Genomic DNA, 19904 nt, shown 5'->3' on the forward strand with positions numbered 1-19904 from the left:
CATAAGAATATTTTTCGTTTAAAAATTTCATTCTACTTTTGCAATATTTAAATTGCGGAAAAGGTTGAAAGTTAATTCTACTTGAACCCTTTGCGGTCGCCGCTATGTCTGCTTTTAGCCACATCAACGGTAATACAATGGATATTTAACAAAGCTTTTTGAAACTTTATTTCAAACGTGAAATAGGTAATTAGTACCTTTATCGTGAGTTTTTATAATTAGTTACGTTCAGAGCGAATTGATTCTTACGAATAGGATATATGTTTTAGGCAGATACAACCGCAGATATAGATTTTTAATGAACAAAGGTTTATCATTAATTAGTATCAGATTTCAAGAAATGATTTTCGGCACTTTCATTAATTAATAGATGAATACATATATTTTAACAATTTCTATAATTTCAAACAAGAACTTTGAATTGTTCTAAATTGAATGTTAAAATCTGAACTACTTAGAAGAAATCTTTTGTATTTATTTTTTGAGAACGAGTACAAGTCTTGTTGCATGGGAGTGCAGGAAACAACGAATGCAAGAAATCAAGCCGGGATGAATCGAATACGCGAATCGGTCCGGATTCGGGTCGTTTCCGTCCCATTCATTTATATTCCTTTTAATATTCGACGAACGCGTTCGCGAATTTGAGGCACGTTCCGCGTGTGCGGGGAGCGTGCCAAGGCGCGTAGAACGTCGGGACGAGGACCGGGAGCCGGTTGGCGTGAATGGCGATCGTCAAAAAGTGCATTAAAATTCCAAGAATATTCATAAAGCGTGGGGTTGGAAACGTGGCACAAAAGTGGAAAAAAGGTAGGGGGGAGGCGAGGGGAGGAAGAGTAGTCGCTTCGGGCTTTTCCTGCGTGTTGAAAGACTGACGTTGCATTTGGAGCGCATATCTGGTGCAATCGAATTCCCGTGGCCCGTCGGATTCGCCTATTGTCAAGCCCGCTCTTATTGCGCCGGCACGTTTATGGCCGTATAGAGATCAGTGAAGAGAGGATCGTTAGGGTTCAATCTCGGTCTCCTGCTGACCACCGAATAGTTGCACGCGACACGATGCATTTACATGGAAATCGACCGACAGCTACCTCCATTACGCTCCTTGTATTATGACGTTTCTTCGGGGATTTCGGATACCATCGAGATTCGACCTGCTATCACTTTACATTTTGACTGATTAAGTGTATCAAACTAATGAGGGTAAATGTTGAATTTTCATAAGAACTTTTTTGAAATGAAATATTTAATAGCCTCAGCGTGGCAGTCAACGTTTTAATAGAAATTTTGTTTAATGTATTCTCCAAACTTATTCATTTCGATATAATAATTAGTATCTCATAGAGATAACAACGTAAGAAATGAAAGATGAAAATCACGAATACGCAACATCGGTCAAAGTGGATTTCTCTTGCGAATATCTCTCAATTTCAAATTCACCCTAAAACTTTCCTCCGAATACTGTATCAACATTTCCATTCACAGCAATCAGTGTTTCCCAAACGTTTTCATGGTCCCCGAAAGAGCGACCCTCTAACCGGATCGTCACGGTTGTTCAGTTTTACCAAATACCACTTTGCATCTCAAAGTCTGCCACGAAAACCTCTTCACCGCTCCCCGTGCTCGTCGACGGAATAACTGTTTCAGAAATCTTGCGGTCGATGCATAAAAAAAAAAACCATTCCATCCCCTGACGTCAACGTTTTCGCGAAAGCCGGCTTTCGCGTAGAAAAAAAACCGGGACCCGATTACAACGAATGCATAACGTCAGCAAGCAACGCATAGAAGGGTATGAGGGTAGGAGCGGGGGTGCGCGATCGTTGTTGGAAACGAATAGGAACCCTTGCGTTTCGCGAGAAAGGAAAATCAGCAGAATGGGATCCATGAAGAGGGTGAGATGCGTTTGGGACACGAGGGGGTGGGCGCGAAACAGGGTGAAAAAGGGGTGTAGCAGAGGGTGGATGAATAGTGGCGCGATCCGGTGAAATTCACGCGTTAACGTTCGCAGCTCGATATCGCAACTCGCGATATTCCACCAGGCGAAAAGATGCGCGATGAATGGTACGAGTGCGTCGCGACGCGACGCGAATCTGGCGATAACGAGTTTTCAACTTGCCCTTTTGTCCCGTTCGAGTCGAGGGAGTTTTTCATTCCACCGGAATATTGCGCGATCGAGAAGAAATTATCAGTCGGATGGAGGCTAGATTGCCATCTGGGAATTTTACGATACATCGTTGGATCTTATGCTACGTTGCATTTCATTTTTATCAATCTTATGCATTCAGCTTGACTGACATCGTAGATTTTAGTATAGGAGGGGCTGTTTATTGTAAGAAATAAAAAAATAGAACTTGGACGGGTGCTCGAAAATTCAATTACCGTAATTTTAAGTGATACAAGTCAATAATTTAATCTCCAAAAAGTCAGCCCAGTTATTCCTTAGCCCCGTTTAATAGGGTTAGTTTTTTCAAGTTCCTTGGACGTTTTCTCACACATCAAAAGATCTATATTTAAGAATTTAACTTTGATATAATATTTGAATTCGAACAAATGTTCACGATCGAAGGCAGTGGCGAGTGCGTTCGTGACACGAGGTCGCGTCAATTGAATTCCATAAAAGCCACTTGCGTTCGATCGATGCCTCGCTAAGAAGTGACCGATCACCATTGTTCTCCCTCTCTGTATCGATCGTTGACGAGTTGATTTTCTGTCCCGTAGATTGCGAAAAATTGTCCAGCAACGAGGCGAGGAGAAAAGGAAAACGAGCGAGAAAGAAAGTCCCGGCAATCGACGGATGAGAGTTTGAGTCGCAAAAAGTGGTTTCGAGAGTGGCTGGCGCGAGTTAACTCGGTGAAAAGAGAGCTGGAGGAGCGTCAGCAGCTCCTAGCTCCGTTGGAAAAAGATAAAATAAAAAGAAAGAGGAGGAAGCTCGTACCACGCGAGGGTGGCCTGTGGTTCTCTCGTTGAAACGGAGACACGAGCGATCGAAAGAGAGAAAGAAGGACACGAAAGTGCGATCGAACGAAAGAGAAGAGACAGGATTAGAACTCGCGTGTCGTTGGTGTGACTACCAGTGACGTGACGTGACGTGACACGACGTCGAGCCGTCGAGCCGTCGAGCCGTCGAGATGCCCAGGGATGAGATGGCTGCCTCCGTTCGCACCACCCTTTCCAGTCTTCTCCTTCTTGCTGCTTGTACCATGTGCCGTTGCAGGATCACCAACCAGGAGATAGGTGAGTACAAAAATATTTTATATTTTATATTTTGATTTCTTAATACGGTGGCTCACACAGTGGCGCAATCGTACTTGTGAGTTAAGAGATGAAAATTTTTTAGTAGAGGGGTTGATCCTTCTGACTCCCCATAGGTGCGCTATTACCCTCTCACGAGGGTCGTCAGTGTCCGACGCGATGCATTCCGACTCCTTTTTGAAATTATTATGAATTAGTAATATTTTGTATATACATATACTTTCTTTATCTTTTCTTTTAAATTGGATATGAAGATTTAATGAAACAGGTATTACATTTTATTAAATATATATAATTTGACGAAATTGTAAATACGCCAAGCGACGAGTATTTTAGTAACGTTTGTATTTGCGTCAAATATAATATTCGGGATTAAATACGTTGGGCAAAAGTTTTACGCGAATTCGACGCTTTAAATCGCTAGAGACCGAGATGGATTCAAATTTTCCATCGTTTTGCTTTCATTTCCATCTGAAAGTGTACCATAATACTGGGAATTTTTATCGTGCAGTTTTTAACCAATTTTAATCAAATTCTGAACAATTTATTTGGTTAAAAAAATCACTTTTCGTGAAATTTATATGAAACTTCAATTATACTACATTTTTTCCAAACATATATGGCATGTATGTAGTCTGTTAAAAAACAAAAACGAGATGTAGAATATTAGTGGCAACCTGCAAAAACATTTTTTCTTTCGATTTTGTTAATTAAAGGTAATTTTGTAAATTTCTTCTCGTTCAAGTAAACCGGAAGTTGGTAAAAATTCCAGTAATCCAAGGTCTCAGAAAACGTAATATTTCTTAATGCAATACTTATATTTGCAAATTTATTTTAATTTATTTATTTTTAATGAAACCGTGAAAATCTAGGTATGTGGTACCTCTTGCGTATTTTCCGGTTTGTTTCGATCACTGAAATAAAACGCTAAATAAGGCACATCAACCTGTGGCTTCCACGTACTCGAGCAAATAATTAACCGAAAAATCAATTTGGAGATTCTGTGTTATGCTGTCGCGCGGATCACACGAAATCTAATTAATTACCGTATGACGGGTAGTTGTCCGTGTATCTCTCGTTTCCGGCATTGCTCGTACAATGTGTGTAATTATGCCGACTGGAACGTAAAGTGGGATGGTAGAAAATTTGCGTTCGACCAGGAACGGCTCGGTCCCCGAAGGTTTAATTAGTAAACGAAACGCCCGTGTCCCCGGCTGTATTCTTTTCTATCTGATTTTCCGTGTCACCGTTTGCCCCGTCCCGCTCAGGTTCATCAACTTAAATCAGTCAGACCGGTTATTAACGTACCTAATTCGAACCATTCGTTACCTTTTATTATTTTAAATTAAAATTAACTTTGGAACTGCGAAATTTGTAATACAAAATTGAATTAAAATTGGGTCTCTCTCCAAGATCCCTCATCGGAGAGTAAAAATAATTAGTACAGATGATTTATTTACTTAACATTTATAAGCTGATTATTATACAACACTTTTTCCATTCTTACAACGAGAATTTTCGCATTTCAAAGGATATATTACATCGCCGCAACAAAAGAACACTCGTAACAATAACCATTCAAAGAAATTTAAAAATGAAATATTCAATAGATTTCCTTCTGTAAAAATGAAAATTTGTATAAAAAAATGAAACAAAAACAAATAGGGTTTATCAATTATCACCGAGCAGGTGGAGGAAAACTGGAATTGAAACCACATCAATCTCTCGTAGCAATTAACAAGCCCGTACCAGTCAACTTTAAGGCCACGAATCGAATCGAATGGAATCGAATGGTATCGACGTGAACGCGTTTGCGGGCAGCTCGAATTCGCAGGATCAAAGGTGGTTTCGCGTCCCTCGGGAACCTCGATTCGCGGCTATAACGTCATTTGCCAAACAATCGGTACCCGTGTCTGCCTCTTTCCGCGCGGATCTGTCGCACGGTGGCGGCGAGTTACGCTGCCACCGCCTCGTTAGAACCGCAACGGGTAAACGAGTTAAAAAGCCCTCATTTTCACTCGCGAACCTACGAAATTACGCGGTCCGAGTATACTCTGCGGCTGTTGCCGTCGGTCGATTCAATTTGTGCATTACCCGCGACGGCGCACAATGGATCGTTTCGTGTAAATAAAGCGGAACAAAAAGAAATTAAAGCCACGACTCGACTCCACTCGTCTCCGCTCGGTTACCTTTCGCACCTGTCCGAAAGGGATAAAGAGATGCGTTTAGGTACTTTGGCCACCTCATTATATATCTACGTTGTTGTTTGATATTTCATTCAAAGGTTGTTTCCACTATAATACACCATCGATTGGTTTCATTTGTAACACGTTCATCAATGTTTCTCCGTGAATTGCATTAATGTAAATCCATGTTTAACCATTGATACCTATTGAAATTCGATTCGGTAACTTTCAATTTATCCAAAAGTTGAATATTTCAACATTTTAATATGCTTTCATGTTGGAAATTTAAAATCAAAATTTTTCATTTTTTATTGAAATTTGAAGCATCGAGTTTGGAAATACCTGTTTCAATCTGACAAGAGATTCAATTAAAAATTGTAGGGAAATATTTGTTTTGGTGGATTCATAAATATACAGATTGATGTTTTAAAAGGGTCGCGGATAAATTGGCGGACACCATCGAACAGAAGTGAAATTAATTAATACTACATAAAGGGAAATTTTGTTCAACCTGGATGCAAGTAAATAAACCATCAAATATTCAGAAAATTAACAAATATAATTTTCCAATCATCTTTTTACCATCTTTTTTTTTATAATAAAGCATAAAATTACAAAGTCATTGAATCTATCAAACACGCGACCATCGAAGTGTTAATTAAATTAATGAATATTAACGCGCGGGGAATAGAATTTTAATCGGCCCTTTAATTAGCAAAATGCTTTCGGTTTGTGTTGGCGTGGTCAAGTTATCTAACCACTTGCTCAATCAAGCACCAGTTTCGCCTTCTCTGTACTCTCTTCGGTTCTCCGTTTGATTTCTCGGGCCACAGCTTCGCAACCGCATACTCTCCACCTCTGTTGCCCTCCCCCTTTTCTCCTAGAAACCTTCCTTTACGCTTCGAGGAGCCGTAATTACTTCCGTTTCACCTTCAACATTAAATAAAACACTCGACATCGCTTAATCGTCCGCTCGAGCGTACGTAACACGTTGGGGATCGGCTTTGATTCTCGCGTATTTAACCGTGTTGGATCCTTTCAATCAGCGACGAATTATTGTGTCGTCGATCGACTACCATGAATCGTGCTCGTGCTTTTTGTTCGTCAGCTACTAATTAGACTTCTTGACTTCCGAGCTGTTCTTATCGAATCGTGCCTCAGCCAATCGCAACTTTTGTAAATGATTTTTCACGTGGCCTTTCAGTTTCCTTTCCATGACCATTTTCCACCCTAATTTATTAGACCTTTATTTACTTCCATTTAATAGCAATTGTGCGTTTCAATTGAAAATAAGGTGTGCAAATGCAAATGTAATTTCGAGTTAAAAAAATTATTAAGATTCTCGAAAGTGTTTAAAATCTTTTAACAAAACTAAATAAACATGGAATCATTAGTAATCTCGCAAGGAAGGCTCCGTTCGTATTTCAGGCAAAGTTTTTTCTTGTAGGACGCCGGCCAACTTGCAAATTACTTGAACGCGAATCGGGGACAGTCTAGCGAAAGCTTTCTGATCGTAATCTTTTAATTACACCAACGAAGACGTAGACAAAAAAAAAAATGAGAGAGAAGCGAGCAGAACGGTGCTGGAAACAGCCTGGAGCTCGAAAGACTTTCGCGTCGTTCTAATAGAAACCGTGACTGTATCTCGAAGATGCACCCTTATCCTTACGACGATCTGAAACAGAAGCGATAAACGCCGAAATGGAAAAGGCAATAATAAAAATGTTTCTAACAAGTGCGTTTGCATCGTTATCTTTTTTACGTTGATGGGAATGATAGTGGTTCTACGTTCGAATTCATTTTTTAATTCACTTCGATTACGATGATGCTTTTTAATGGATAGAGATAGTCATTTTACCACTGTGAATTAATTTAAGTTTTAAGTAACTAATTTAATTTTCATAAAAATTTTCAATTTTCGATATATTTGTCCAAAAACCATTCGAGTTGTAATGCATTGCCTTCTATTTTCATCAAAAATTGATTGCTTCCAAATATTACTACCGCAATTCATTTAGTTAGCAAAATAATTACAAAATTGTGTAAAGAGCGTTTTACAACACGCAGACCGAATCGCATGAACTTCCATAGCATCTCGTTTAATACAATTCGAATCCTAATGGATTGGTTTCTACTTTTGCTAAAAATTGATTGTTCGTCGCCAGCCGCGGTTTAATCCAATTAATTTCACACCGTTCGCGAAACCGAACGAACGAGGTCCGGCATTCGAAACGGAAAACGGAACTCGTTATTTCCTGTTTCGAGTTCGATCGTTTGGCAACCGGATGAACGACCTCGCAACAAGCTATGCGAAACTTTGTCGTGCTCGACTTATTTTTCGTCGGGCTCGTTCGAACCGAAACTTCCCAACAACCCGACGCCACCCCGTCCCGCGTCGAGGGTGAAAAGAACCGCGAACGAGAGTCGGTAAACAAAACGGTACAACGGGTGCAACGTGTTCTCGTTCAGGGTGATTAATCGCAGAACACCTAACACCGTGGCAGTTCTCGCTCGTAAACTCTCGAGAGGCTCTGTCTTGTTCGTCTAAGGTGTGAATTGCCCGGGCTTTTCGGCTGCTCTGCCAATGCACCATCATTATTCATTCATTGTTTCTGTTTCACGGTTCGAACCGCTCCTTCACGTCTTCTCTGTTCTTCATAACGGTTCATTCCAATGAAACGAAACTTGTATGCAATTAATCTTTTGCAATGAGAAGCACCGTGTTGAATTTTGTTCGCTGTCGTTCTTGAATCAATTAATGTAGCTTTGGGTATATTGCAAAATATAGAAATAGATGATGGCGTGATTCATTACATTTCTAAGTGTATTTTTTTCTGGGCTGGGCCAAGACCCATAGGCATATTGAAATTTTTAGAATCTGGGATTTTGGAATTTTGGAATGTAGAAAGTTTGAAATTTTGAAATTGAATAATTTTGGAATGCTAAATTAAAGCGCGTGTCGGCATGTAATTATTTCTAAAAAATTTAATTTCTCGGTTCACTAGAAAATCGTAACGAGATTCAGTAATACGATCACCGCTGATAAATCTGGTAAATTCGTGAATAATTACTTTAGCAGACGATTATGTTTGATTACGCAGTAACGCGTTATAAAGCATAAAATATGTATAAGGTTATTTCATTAAAATAATCAACGCAAATGGGAATGAATATTTGTTTGAAGGTATTTCAATTGCTCCGCAGTTTATCCGCAAAGTATTTCTTTGCTCCAAATGAAATTATTAGGAAACTTTTCCCTCCCGCGATTCAGAAATATCAGAAATTTTCTTCGAAACTTGAATTGAAATTTACAGAAGAATATCAGAAATTAATCGATTAATTTGACCGGGAGTCGTGTTGAATTCTGAATGGTTGTGTTCAGACATCGGTCAGCAGATAAATATCGAAACGGTTCAGGGAACGAGGTACGCGTAACGATCGCTTCGATCCATCGAACACGTAGTTCCGGTTAAACTCGTCGAGTTGGAAAGTTTTTCAATCGACGTGCCCCATTCCTTCTTACGATACTTACGAGCGTGTTCCTGCGAGCACAGTGTCCAAGTATCAGCAACCGAACAAGCTTGAACGTTGTTCGAGCAAAAGAAGAGACAGAAGGGACTGTGTTTCCGCAAAAAAACAGCGTCTAGGGTTCGTACGATTCTCTGCCAAGAATCGTATCCTTTGCTTTGTCGCGTGTACTACATTCACGTAAATTTCGTTAAACGTTACTAAAGAGGACTTGCTACCAAGTTCTTCGATGCGCTTGGTAAAGAAGATTCATTTCGAGGGATGTTTGTTCGTTTTTAGAAACCCCTGCAGGATTATTTTCACTTCACTATAGAAATGAATTATGCAAAATATAAAAAGTTGATTTGTAAAGATCACTCAGAAAATACAATACTTATATAGTAGACTCCTGTTATATTGCCACTCACAGTGAAGTAAAGTAGATATAGTCAGACATATGTTACACTCACTGGCATTCGAGGTACCAACAAATTTATTTGAATTTTTATCGCGTTAACAAACCCTTTTAACCGAAAATTTGTAAATGGAAAACAGACAACAAAGAAAAGCAAACATTAACCCTTCCTCTGCTGGTGAACACCCAACCATCCATAGACCAACAGCTAATTGCGAAATGCGTGCATGTACCACAGCCCTTCTACACATCGAATCGGTATCGAGTAACAAACAGGATGTAGCCAACGAAAATTCGATCGATCCTCGAGACGAATCGGTGTTCTCTTGTAATTAGCCAAAGGGTGGGGGTTAGGGGGTTGGTCGGTGGGAACGACACAGAGAGTGAGTTTATTGGATTCCTGTAACTGTGATCGTACTCGAACCGAGAGGAATGGAAGAGAAAGAGGCAGCGTTGAATTCTGTTCTTAGAGGATTCGACGATCACAAAGAAATGGAATCGTCCATGATCCTTTTTCATTTTTTTTCCTTTTTTTTTTCTCTGTTTGTTTCGGGAAGCTTCTGCTGGCTCGCTTTCTTCTTGTTTACCGAGTGAATTTTTCATTGGCCTTCGTTTAATGGAATGCATTCACCGAGCTCTGGCAACGGAACCTTTTAGGTCATCCAACTCTTTGAACGCGGGCATTAACGAGTATACGGCGAGCAGAGGGTGGTCGGAGTGGGTGGGTGGGCATTGAACGAATAGCGTATCGATAAGACTCTTTTGTGGATGAATGGGGCGAAATGGGGTTGGATGAAATTCACGGGGAAATTTTTTCGGCGCTCCTCTCCTTTGGATCTCGATCGACCTCTTAATTCCTCTTATATTGCTGTTTGATTGGCTTCCGTTCGATCCCGCGGCACATTTTCCTTTTTTCTTTTCTTCATCCTCGATACTGATGTAAGGGCGCATTTAAACAGGCACCGTTTCGACCCTCTTACTTGATTAATTTAATCTTAAAAACTTCTAGCTGATTCGAGAAATTTAACGATTATTCTGGAAATCAAGCGCGACGATTTTTCATTTTATTGATTTTCTAAGATTGAGGGCCACTCTCGGGCGGCGAACCACGGAGAGAGCCACAATTTCAATTTAATTCTGCATTTGATATTATTTTTTATTTAAAAATTGAATTCTTTTTACAATCTATGGTTGAGAAATCAACAAAAAAATATATCAAACGAATCGTTGAGAAAAAGTTGAATCCCTTCGAGACACGAGACACGAGATATCTTACCTCAAAGACGCATCCCCTGTTCGGTTTCCTATGGAATTCGCCTTCTGTCGCAATTAGCCATACCAGCAACAATGGAGTGCGTTTATTGGATTCTTTCCAGCGCAATCGTTCGTTCCTCGGGAAAGATTTCGTAGCCGCTTGTCTCTATCTCGAACGATTTCTAACGGGCAGGAACGAATCGAAATAACAAAGAGGGAAAAAAGGTAACATCGGTGTAGAAACAGGAGACGAAAAACGTAGAAGGAAGGAATGAGAAAGGTGGGCGAAGGTGGAGGTCGTTCGAGATTGGAGGAACAAGGAAAAAAGGAAACGCGACATTTTTACCGCTCCAATATATAAAATGGGTTACGATCAATTGAACTCGCCGATATTGAGAGGTACCATGGAGGAATGTGGTATGTCGGTAGTACAAGGAGCAGCAGGAAAACCGATACTCATCGAACCTTAAAATACGTCCTTATCATATTGGTCTGCTTGCTATGGTATCCATAGTGACACGTATTAATATTCGGACACCATGATATTTATGTGGTACCATTGGCTAGGTAACTTCTTAAGGACAAGGGTGGGATTGGTTCTTCTAAAAATCTGGACTGATTCCTCTTCAAAAATGTGGGTCTTCACTATTCTAAAATTTCTAAAGGATCTAACCCATCCCATAAGAAAATCCAAGTTTCGATTTCAAAATATCCAAAACATTGAAAAATAAGAAAAGTAGGAATTATTTTTCTTTTACACGCTGTAAGTGAAATTCAAAACCCCATATATTTATAGAGGTCGATTCAAAAATGTGCACGTCGGTGTGCACGCGGCCATTACCGACGTTCTAATATAGTCGTGGTCCTCGCGTTTTCCGCTCTATATAAGGATTTCCAGCGACGCCTGCAACACCAGCGTCGGGCGGTGGATTATTGTGCGGACAAAACGAGTATTGCGCTGCAAATGACAATTTGTTAGAGTTCTCCGGGCTCTCCGTGTCCTCCCCACCCTTCTACCAGCATATCGCCCCTCTTCCAAACCGACCTCCTCACCATGGATTCGTTCAGCCAGCGGCAACCAGCTTGTCCTGGAAATATTTCAGGAGCAGCTCTCGGTTCTTGGCATCGTACATTTCGCGAAACAGGAGGGCAGGGCGCGGGAGGGTGGTTGTTGCGGCTGGCTGAAACGCAACGGTTGCGACAGCAACGCCATCGCGTTTCAACTCCTCTTCTTTTGTTTCGTTTTAAAGAGTTAAATTTCCTTGCTTTCGATACTGAAAGAATAGATTTTCAACCGGAAACCGGATGTCCAACGGGGTTGCTATAGATCCCAGAGTCTTAAACTAAAGCGAAATCTTTGAAATTGTTTTTTCTTTTTATAATATTATAAATTTGCTATTGAATTATTGATAGTTTAGCGTAGGAAAAAATTGAAAAATTTTACAGTAAGCGTTTACCTTCGAAAACAAAATTCCTTTCCTGGAAATCTGCCCCTGGCTAGTTTCAAAATACGCGATGCAATAAATTCAGCGAGGCATAGGATCGGTTTAGTAAAAAAAATAAATTGGAAATTGGTACAGATATTGCGGTTGCAAAATATTTTCGATATTTTTAGTAAAGAAGCAGCGTTTCTGGTTACAGATACATTTCACGGGAATACGGGAGGAGACGAGAACCGGTGAATCGAAATTTCCCCAAATACACGTAAACGGCGATTTTCTCGAAAATGAAAGTTTATATGGGAAATATTATTTCACCGGTTCTATTTATTTTTTTCGGACAAAATATTCTAGTACCGTGGTACTAAAAATGTCCTTCCAACCGGTAGGTGAACGCAAACTCGGAGTTTTCGTTTCCCTCGATTTGGAAAATCATTGTACTCGAATAAAGGCGAAATTTAAAAATTTCTCGGAAGAAAAACATTTCTCTTCGATAACTTAACGCAAGCTAAGATCATTTTCCGGCGTTCAATGCACAAAAGAATAGGGTAGCGAAGGCTGAACGGGTTATCGAGTTAAGTTGGCAGCCGAGTCGTTATACTTTTAACGAAGTGAATTCAACTTCCACATTAACTTTCCACAAGATTGTTCGCGGTACCGATATCGCTCATAATAGAATTTCTTTCACGCAATTCGAACAAGTTATCGAAATCATACTTAAGTAGACGATCAATCATTATTCCCAACGATAACGTTCATTTTTGTGATTTAATCAAATTTTCAGACAAGTTATTTTATAAAGAATGAACTGCTTGTCAAATTAATTATAAGATAGAGAGGAATAATCTTGAATAGCATCAGTTGTTGTGGAATAAACTAACAATAGGCAGAAAGTAGGTAAGAAAGATATTTTTCAAGCTGCTGGAAAAAAGGAGCTTTAGAAGAATAGCGATAAGCTCGTCGAAGATTCGCACAAGAGTCCCCGACAACCCTCGAGATAGTTGGCAAGAGCCACGATAAGCCTATCGTAGAGGATTTTTCTTCGAAAGTCGCGATTGCTTTTTTTACCGGACTTTGGAAAATCGCTATAGTTTTCGACACAGTTCAAAGGTAGTTTCTTGCGAGTTTGGAGGATCTCTGAAAAATCTTCAACCCCGACGACGATCTTTCGATGAATCGCGATATCGATCCAGGCTGCAAGAGGGTGGACAGTAATCCTGGTTAGATCTTCTGAAAAGAGACGATAAGTCACTGGGTCTTTGGGAATCGTGATTATGCTGGAAACCTTGAAAGAAAAATTCGATGACTTTGAAAAACTTTTATTTATATGAAAGAAAAAAGGTTGGAAACTTGCAATGGTAAAATTAGAATATTTGAAAAATTGTTCACCTCTACAGCTTCGTACGTGGCAATATAACGAGCGTGTACTGTAACAAAATCGAGGAAAGAATTTCTGGTAAAGGAAAATTATTGTTAAGAAAAGCACTGTATTTGAGGCAACTTGGAAACCTGATCGGTGCAGTTGGCGGTAATTAAATAGGAAACTCGTCTCAGACTACTGTTGTTAGTCTTATTTCCGATCGTAGGCGTTTCGTGTTATTCCCTTCTTGCGAAACTTTAATTACTTTGCTCCACGTGGTAATTTTTATTGCACACAGATACGTTTTAGTACGTGATAGAAATCGAAACAGAAAAGTTTTCAATGCTTTTCCCAAATTATTTCAACGTTCATCGATTTGATCTAATTAAGTAATTACAAAATGAAAGAAATTGTTAATGGCATGAAATATCAAATACATTAGTATTTTCAAAAACTAGTTACAGATTTTAGGACAGAATTTTCTAGTGGATCCGACATAATCAGAAAAAGAATAAAAAAGGTACTTAGAGCAAATTAAAAAATCTCATACAATAAATGAAATATGAAATTTAAAAATTATTTAGTACCTTCATCCTTGAATTTCAAACACAAGTAATCTCTTTGGCAAGATCCACTTATGAAATTAAACATTTACCAGTAAAATCTGAAGCTTCTTGAAAATCCTAATTTTTTAATTCAATCATACTCAACAGAAAATTTATTATTCAACTTAATCATTTAATTAGATATAGGTAATGGAAAAATAAATTTATAAATCTCAAATAATATCAGATATGTATTAAATAATGCCTGTAAAGTGATCCATTTATAAAATTCAATATTTACCATTGGAATCTTCAGGTAGTTTAAAACGATCATTTTTTAATTAAATCGTTCTGGCGGAAGCTTCGTTGGTTTGTCCGGTGACAAAAGTTAATCAAAGTGGCGTTGAACCATTCGAAATTTTTTCCCTCGTTCCTTCCGGTTGATCCATCCAGAAACTTGGGCAAAGAACTTTCCATCTATCGGGGATAAATCATAATCGGCGCATTGTGCGACGTAACGCCGCGATCGAACGAGGATTTCCCGTTTCCGTTCTTTCAATTTTCAGGCGAGCTGATTGCAACGGGACCTAGCATCGGCCTTTTGTTCCCGCGATAATTTTAATTTCCCTCGCAGATCTGTCGATCCATTATTGTCTCGCGATAATAGAAAATACACGCTCGACCTGGATGAAAACGATTTTTCTTTCTTTTTTCAAATGTTCCTCTGCTTTCCGTGCGATGAAAACACTCTTTAAATTTCGAACTCGCGTATCGTTCTTCGTCCGACGTAGTCGATAAAGAAGCGATAAAATTGATAATTTGAATGTTTGTCTAATGGAAAATTTATAGCCGGTTCGATGGGAATTATAACCGGACGCGCACTCACTGTCGTAAATTGAAATTGACAGCGTGGAATCGCGTGTGCTGACAGTGACACCGTTTCGTTCTCCCATCGTCGAATAAATTCATGGTTAAATAGAGAGTGTTGCCGATTGTTTGTGGCAAACGGAAGGAATTTTTTACTCGTCAAAATAAACGCGACTAATTGGTCGACGGCGTGTAAATAAACGGGGAATTATTAAATATCCAGAGCTTGAAATTGAACGGACAACTGGTTGCGAAACTTTTATCATTACTCGCTATAACATTTTTTTTTTATTTTTTACACAAAGTAATTCTGTAACTTTTTTTTAAATTGAAGATTTATTTTTAAATACACAGAAGCACGCGTAAATATAGTAGACTCTTGCCACTTGAACAATTTGTCGTTTGTACGTATTTTCAAGCATTCTAATGCCGCTCTTTGTACATCTAATAATTTTAAAATGAATAAAATATTATTCATTAGAGAGAGGGTTTATCCACGTGTAACGCGATTATAAAGAGGCGAGTAAATCGGCGAAAAACTTGGTCAGAACAAAAGTTGGAAGGGTGGAGAGTAACGCCAAAGCTAGCAACGCTAACGACCACCATAATTAGACTCCCATCTGAAGAAGTTGGTTCGTTGGTCGAGTTTACGATTGCCGCTCGAAAGATTCTCGTCGGTACTCGTTCGGTTATCCCGCAGCCGTGGCAAATTGAATCCTGTTGCCACTGAGGGTTGCGATTCCACTTCCGCTTTCAACATCTCCTCCCGGCGCTTTCTTAGTCCCGTGTTGTGTTCCTCGTTCGTGGCTTTTACTCGTGTAATTATCGATGTGGGTCAGAGGTTAGTCGAGAACGAACCCTTCCGAGGATCTCGTTTGTTTTCATTTTAAGCAATATAAATTGCGTGAAAGTTTCCGCTCTTTCATCGCGTTTGTTAGGAGTTTGTTAAGAGGATAATAACAACAGACTGTAAATCAAATCTGTATTGTTCGTTTTTTTTTTTCTTATTTTTATATGAGATTATTAGAGAAGAGGGTGTATTTGCGAAACGAAGTATTCGTAGAAGAATGACTGGATCGTTCTAGCGTGAATAAATTTTCGCTTATCTATAGCCGGCAGCAATAAATCCACTTCCACTTCGATTCGACTCTATGCTAATTCAGTTGGAGCTCCTCGTAAATTGTCGCTTTTATTCGTATCCCGTATTGACTCGGCTCCAGCTGCATCAAAAGTTATTGTAAAACCCGATACATTTGCAAGTGGTCCATTAGAAATTTTAGTAATCATTGATGCTTTCGTATTCGTAATATACTTTACCTATTACCTATAATTTCAAGTACCCTATAATACGGCTATTTCTAATCAACTGAGTCAAGGAATTTTTAATAATAGGGTTCATGGAACCCTATAGAAATTTAAGGGTCATTCACCTATGGTTCAAAGTGTTAATTTAGAATTAACCCTTGTTGAACCCTCCCTTTTTTATTAGACATAGAAATTAACTCTACGTCTTTGCTTTTTCTAATTGAAGATTTATTTCTATTGAGTAATAATAACTCTAATTATTGAAGTAATCGTTATTTAAATTTAAAATAGTAATTAAGTGAAAAAAAAGTGATGGGGTCATTGCAATTTGTAAAATTGTAAATAACAAAAAAAATGTAGTGTGAAAAGTTAGCTCATCATTTCCACCCGAGGAAAGATTTGATAGGATTTGCATGGGCTCGGTCGCAGTGGGTGCATTTCTAATTGAAGCAAAGGGTGCAGCGTGATATGCATCCCTTGCGTTCTTGCTCGATGCGTATCGCGCGTGATCAGCCTGTCGTGGAAACGGAAATTAATTCCGATTCATAGTTAATATCGTGGCTAATGCGTTTCCAAGTAATTCGATGTTGTACACGTCGCGTCGTCGCTTATTATCGCGGCCGTAAATTGCGCGCGGTAGTCGCGTTTAAAAGTCAAAACGAATTTCGAACGGGTTACGCGTCGCGTATTTATCGGCTTTCATTCTTGCTTAACCGGTATTTATCGTGATATAAAGCTGTAACCATTTGCGAGGTAGCAAGACATTTTTTGATAGAGTGTTACGCGAATTTCATTCGCTTTTAACGTGCTGCAGTTTGCGACAGAGGGATACAATTTTTACAAATAATTTATAATAAGAAAGTTGGGATATTTTAATATCTTTCCTATAAAGTTTTCTATGTTTTTCTAACAAGTCCCTCTTTTAAAAATTAAATTTGTTAATCTTGTTACTTAAACTTATTAATCTATGTTACAATACTAACCCTTTTTTTTTCGGTGTAGTAGTAACTCTTTACAGAAATTGAATCTAAACATTTCAATGTGGCAGTATGTATGTTCTTGTTTTTCCATTCTCTTTGGAAATTTTCAACGCGAACCAAGTTCGAAACTCTATCGTAGTATTACATGCTCTGGTAAATTTTAATTAGAAGTCTCTAAAACGGTGCTGCAAAAGTTTTCCAAGATTTCAAGAATGATAAATATCTGATTTTATCTAAGAGAATGAAACTAATATTTTTGTCAAACTCTGTTCCTCCATAAAAAACAAAATTTCTTATCAAAATCAAAAAAGATTTATATTATTAATAGCTTCCTCTAAATTTTTAAAATAGTTTACGATCGTCCATTTATCGGACTAATTTTCTCTTGCCACGAAAGGCTGGTTAATGTTTTGCATAACAATAATTCCAGGCCTTATTACGATAACATCTTCATTGAACTTTTTATCTGCTAAAAACGCAGCGGTAAAGGGTGGACCCGGCAAGGCTATTGAAAATTTCAGCAACATTTTCGTTGATGGATCCGTTGGTTATCATCATTTCAATAGTGACATTTTGCTGCTTTCGTTCGGCCAATTTCCTGCGAGGAAATATGGGGTTTTTACGAACGTACAAATTTTTATTACCGGTCCGGTTATTTGTCGAAAATTCAGAATTATTTTATCAGTCCTTCTCTTTCGTGTCCGTTCCGAGATATAAATCGGATATTGTATTGTAAACAGTACAGTAAAACATCGTATTAATTGAATAATGGATAATATGTGATAAATTTAATACATCAATTTCTTTCATTATATTATTTCACTGAATTTTTCGAATTAATCCTTATTTAATCGTGACGGAATCCCACGTTACCCCATGGCAATTTGTTTTCATGTTTTGTTTTGATTATTTTACTTAAGGCAATATGTGACAGGTAGTAGATTAATTTTATTTTTCCTCGAATTTTCAAATTTACCTTCATTAATGATTTTTTAGTCATGAAAATTTTCATTTCCTTAATTCCATATTCTCCCGCCAATTTTAAATACACAGAAGGGTGGAAAAATATTCAAATTTAAAATAGTAATTAAAAAGGAGTGATGCTGAGGTTACCATCCTTCCAATTTTTGCAAAACCAAGTTATATTGTTTCTTTTTATTATTAAATAATTGTTCTGTGTCAGTTTATTTTCCAATGAAGACCCAATGAGATGTACTGGGTTATAGTAATTAAAATCTTAGGTATAAGTTTCAGCTAAAGTTTCACGGGAACCAACGTATAATTTAAACTTAACCAACTGTTAGTCTTAGTTTCTCCGGCTCCATTTTCTATCCTGGTATATTCAGTCCTACTATAAAGTAGAAGGCGTTTCTAAAAGGCAATAAACAGTATTTACTCGCCTGCTTGTTTGCGAATCCGCGTATTCAACCCAGCTGCATTCTCTGCGGAAGAGCGAGCCCTCGCGTAACTTCCTCCTCGCCTTCTCTGATTCTCCGTCTAAACGGAAGATCCTTTTAATCTCGACGAGAAACGTGACCGATAGTCCGCTTGATCCCTTTACCTTGTTTATGAGTCTTTTCAGCTTGTATTTTATCGTTCAACTTTGCCTACGGGATTGTCGTAAAACGGGGACGTTTTAAAAGGAGGACAATGATGGTACGTTTTTGACTCGACTGGCTTATAAAATTGTTTCAATACAACAAGGTATACGAAATAGGATGAGCCTTTAAAGGTTTATTTTTTAAATAAAACGCAGATTAACCAGCGCGGACGAGGGAGAATTTTAAGGGTGATTTTCCTCATTCTAAACCTTTCTATTATTCTTATATTATTTCATTTTATTTAGAACCAAGGGGGCCCTCGAAGGAATCCTAATTCGGTTCTGAGAGTAACAAAATAAATTTTTTAAATTCTTTTATCGTGGTTAAATATATTGTTGGTAGATTTTCGAAGGCGAATAGTGTCTGAAAAATGAATGTACAGTCGGTCAGAAAGAAACTAGGGGAAAGTTGAGTGCAGCCTCATCGTATCGTTCTTTAGATCTTGGTCATTCGTGTCGTTGCTCCCTTTAAAGGCACTTCCTCGTTCGAAAGAGGTTGTAAGAAAGTTTGAAGGTGCTTTAGATGAAGCAGAGTATATAGCCGAGTATGCTCGTAACGGCATTTTAGGGTTAATAGACCGGAGTCCGTTTTCAAGCCGTCCACAATGTAAAATTTGAATGTTAAACCTCATCGTTCTTGTTTAAGGAAACATAAACTCGTAGCGTCACGAGGAACACAATTTACCAGCTTGCTTTTTCACTGTGATTCTCTTGAGAAATTTTACCGCTTCCCGCCCGTAAAGTGGGTCGAATGAAAATCCAAGAAGTTTTCACCAGGAAAAGCTGTTTTCCTCGTTTAATGCTTTTCTTCCTTTAGTTTCTTCACAGTCATGTTCGCGTTCCCGCTGCAACCTTAATTCTTCACTTATTTCACGAGTCTTTCAGCTAATTCGGTTGCTTCAATAGATCTCGAAAACAATCTTCCAAGTATCCTTTTATCATTTCAACGGAGGGAGTCGATATTTGGGGAGATATCTGCGAATCATCCATTCTAAGGAAAAGTTTGATTCATCTGTAGGCATTGATAACGGTTGAATGGGTGAATTTAAGTTGAATTATTCGGAGAAGAATGTTACAATTTATCCTCGATCGCGCAGGAAGTTGAAAATTCAAAGCAATTCGAAAACGAATCGGAAACCTGAAAGCAGAATCGGTCGAGTTTGTTGGACCAGCTGGGTACGTTTAAATCCGAATCTCCCG

The 19904-nt window shown here is 38.6% G+C and overlaps 1 protein-coding gene across 5 annotated transcripts in view; it reads left to right on the top strand.

The window, feature by feature from the left end:
- LOC117603119 (nephrin) overlaps positions 1-19904 on the top strand; it is a 278717-nt gene that overhangs the window by 79845 nt on the left and 178968 nt on the right. For all 5 annotated transcript variants that reach the window (XM_034321926.2, XM_034321925.2, XM_034321928.2 and 2 more), the window contains one exon: positions 2713-3228. In XM_034321926.2, the coding sequence (XP_034177817.2) occupies positions 3123-3228 (106 nt within the window). In that variant the 5' untranslated portion in view covers positions 2713-3122. The remainder of the gene's footprint in view (positions 1-2712; positions 3229-19904) is intronic.

This window comes from Osmia lignaria, chromosome 12 (genome assembly GCF_051020975.1).
Source record: "Osmia lignaria lignaria isolate PbOS001 chromosome 12, iyOsmLign1, whole genome shotgun sequence".
Classification (NCBI taxonomy): Eukaryota; Metazoa; Arthropoda; class Insecta; order Hymenoptera; family Megachilidae; genus Osmia; species Osmia lignaria.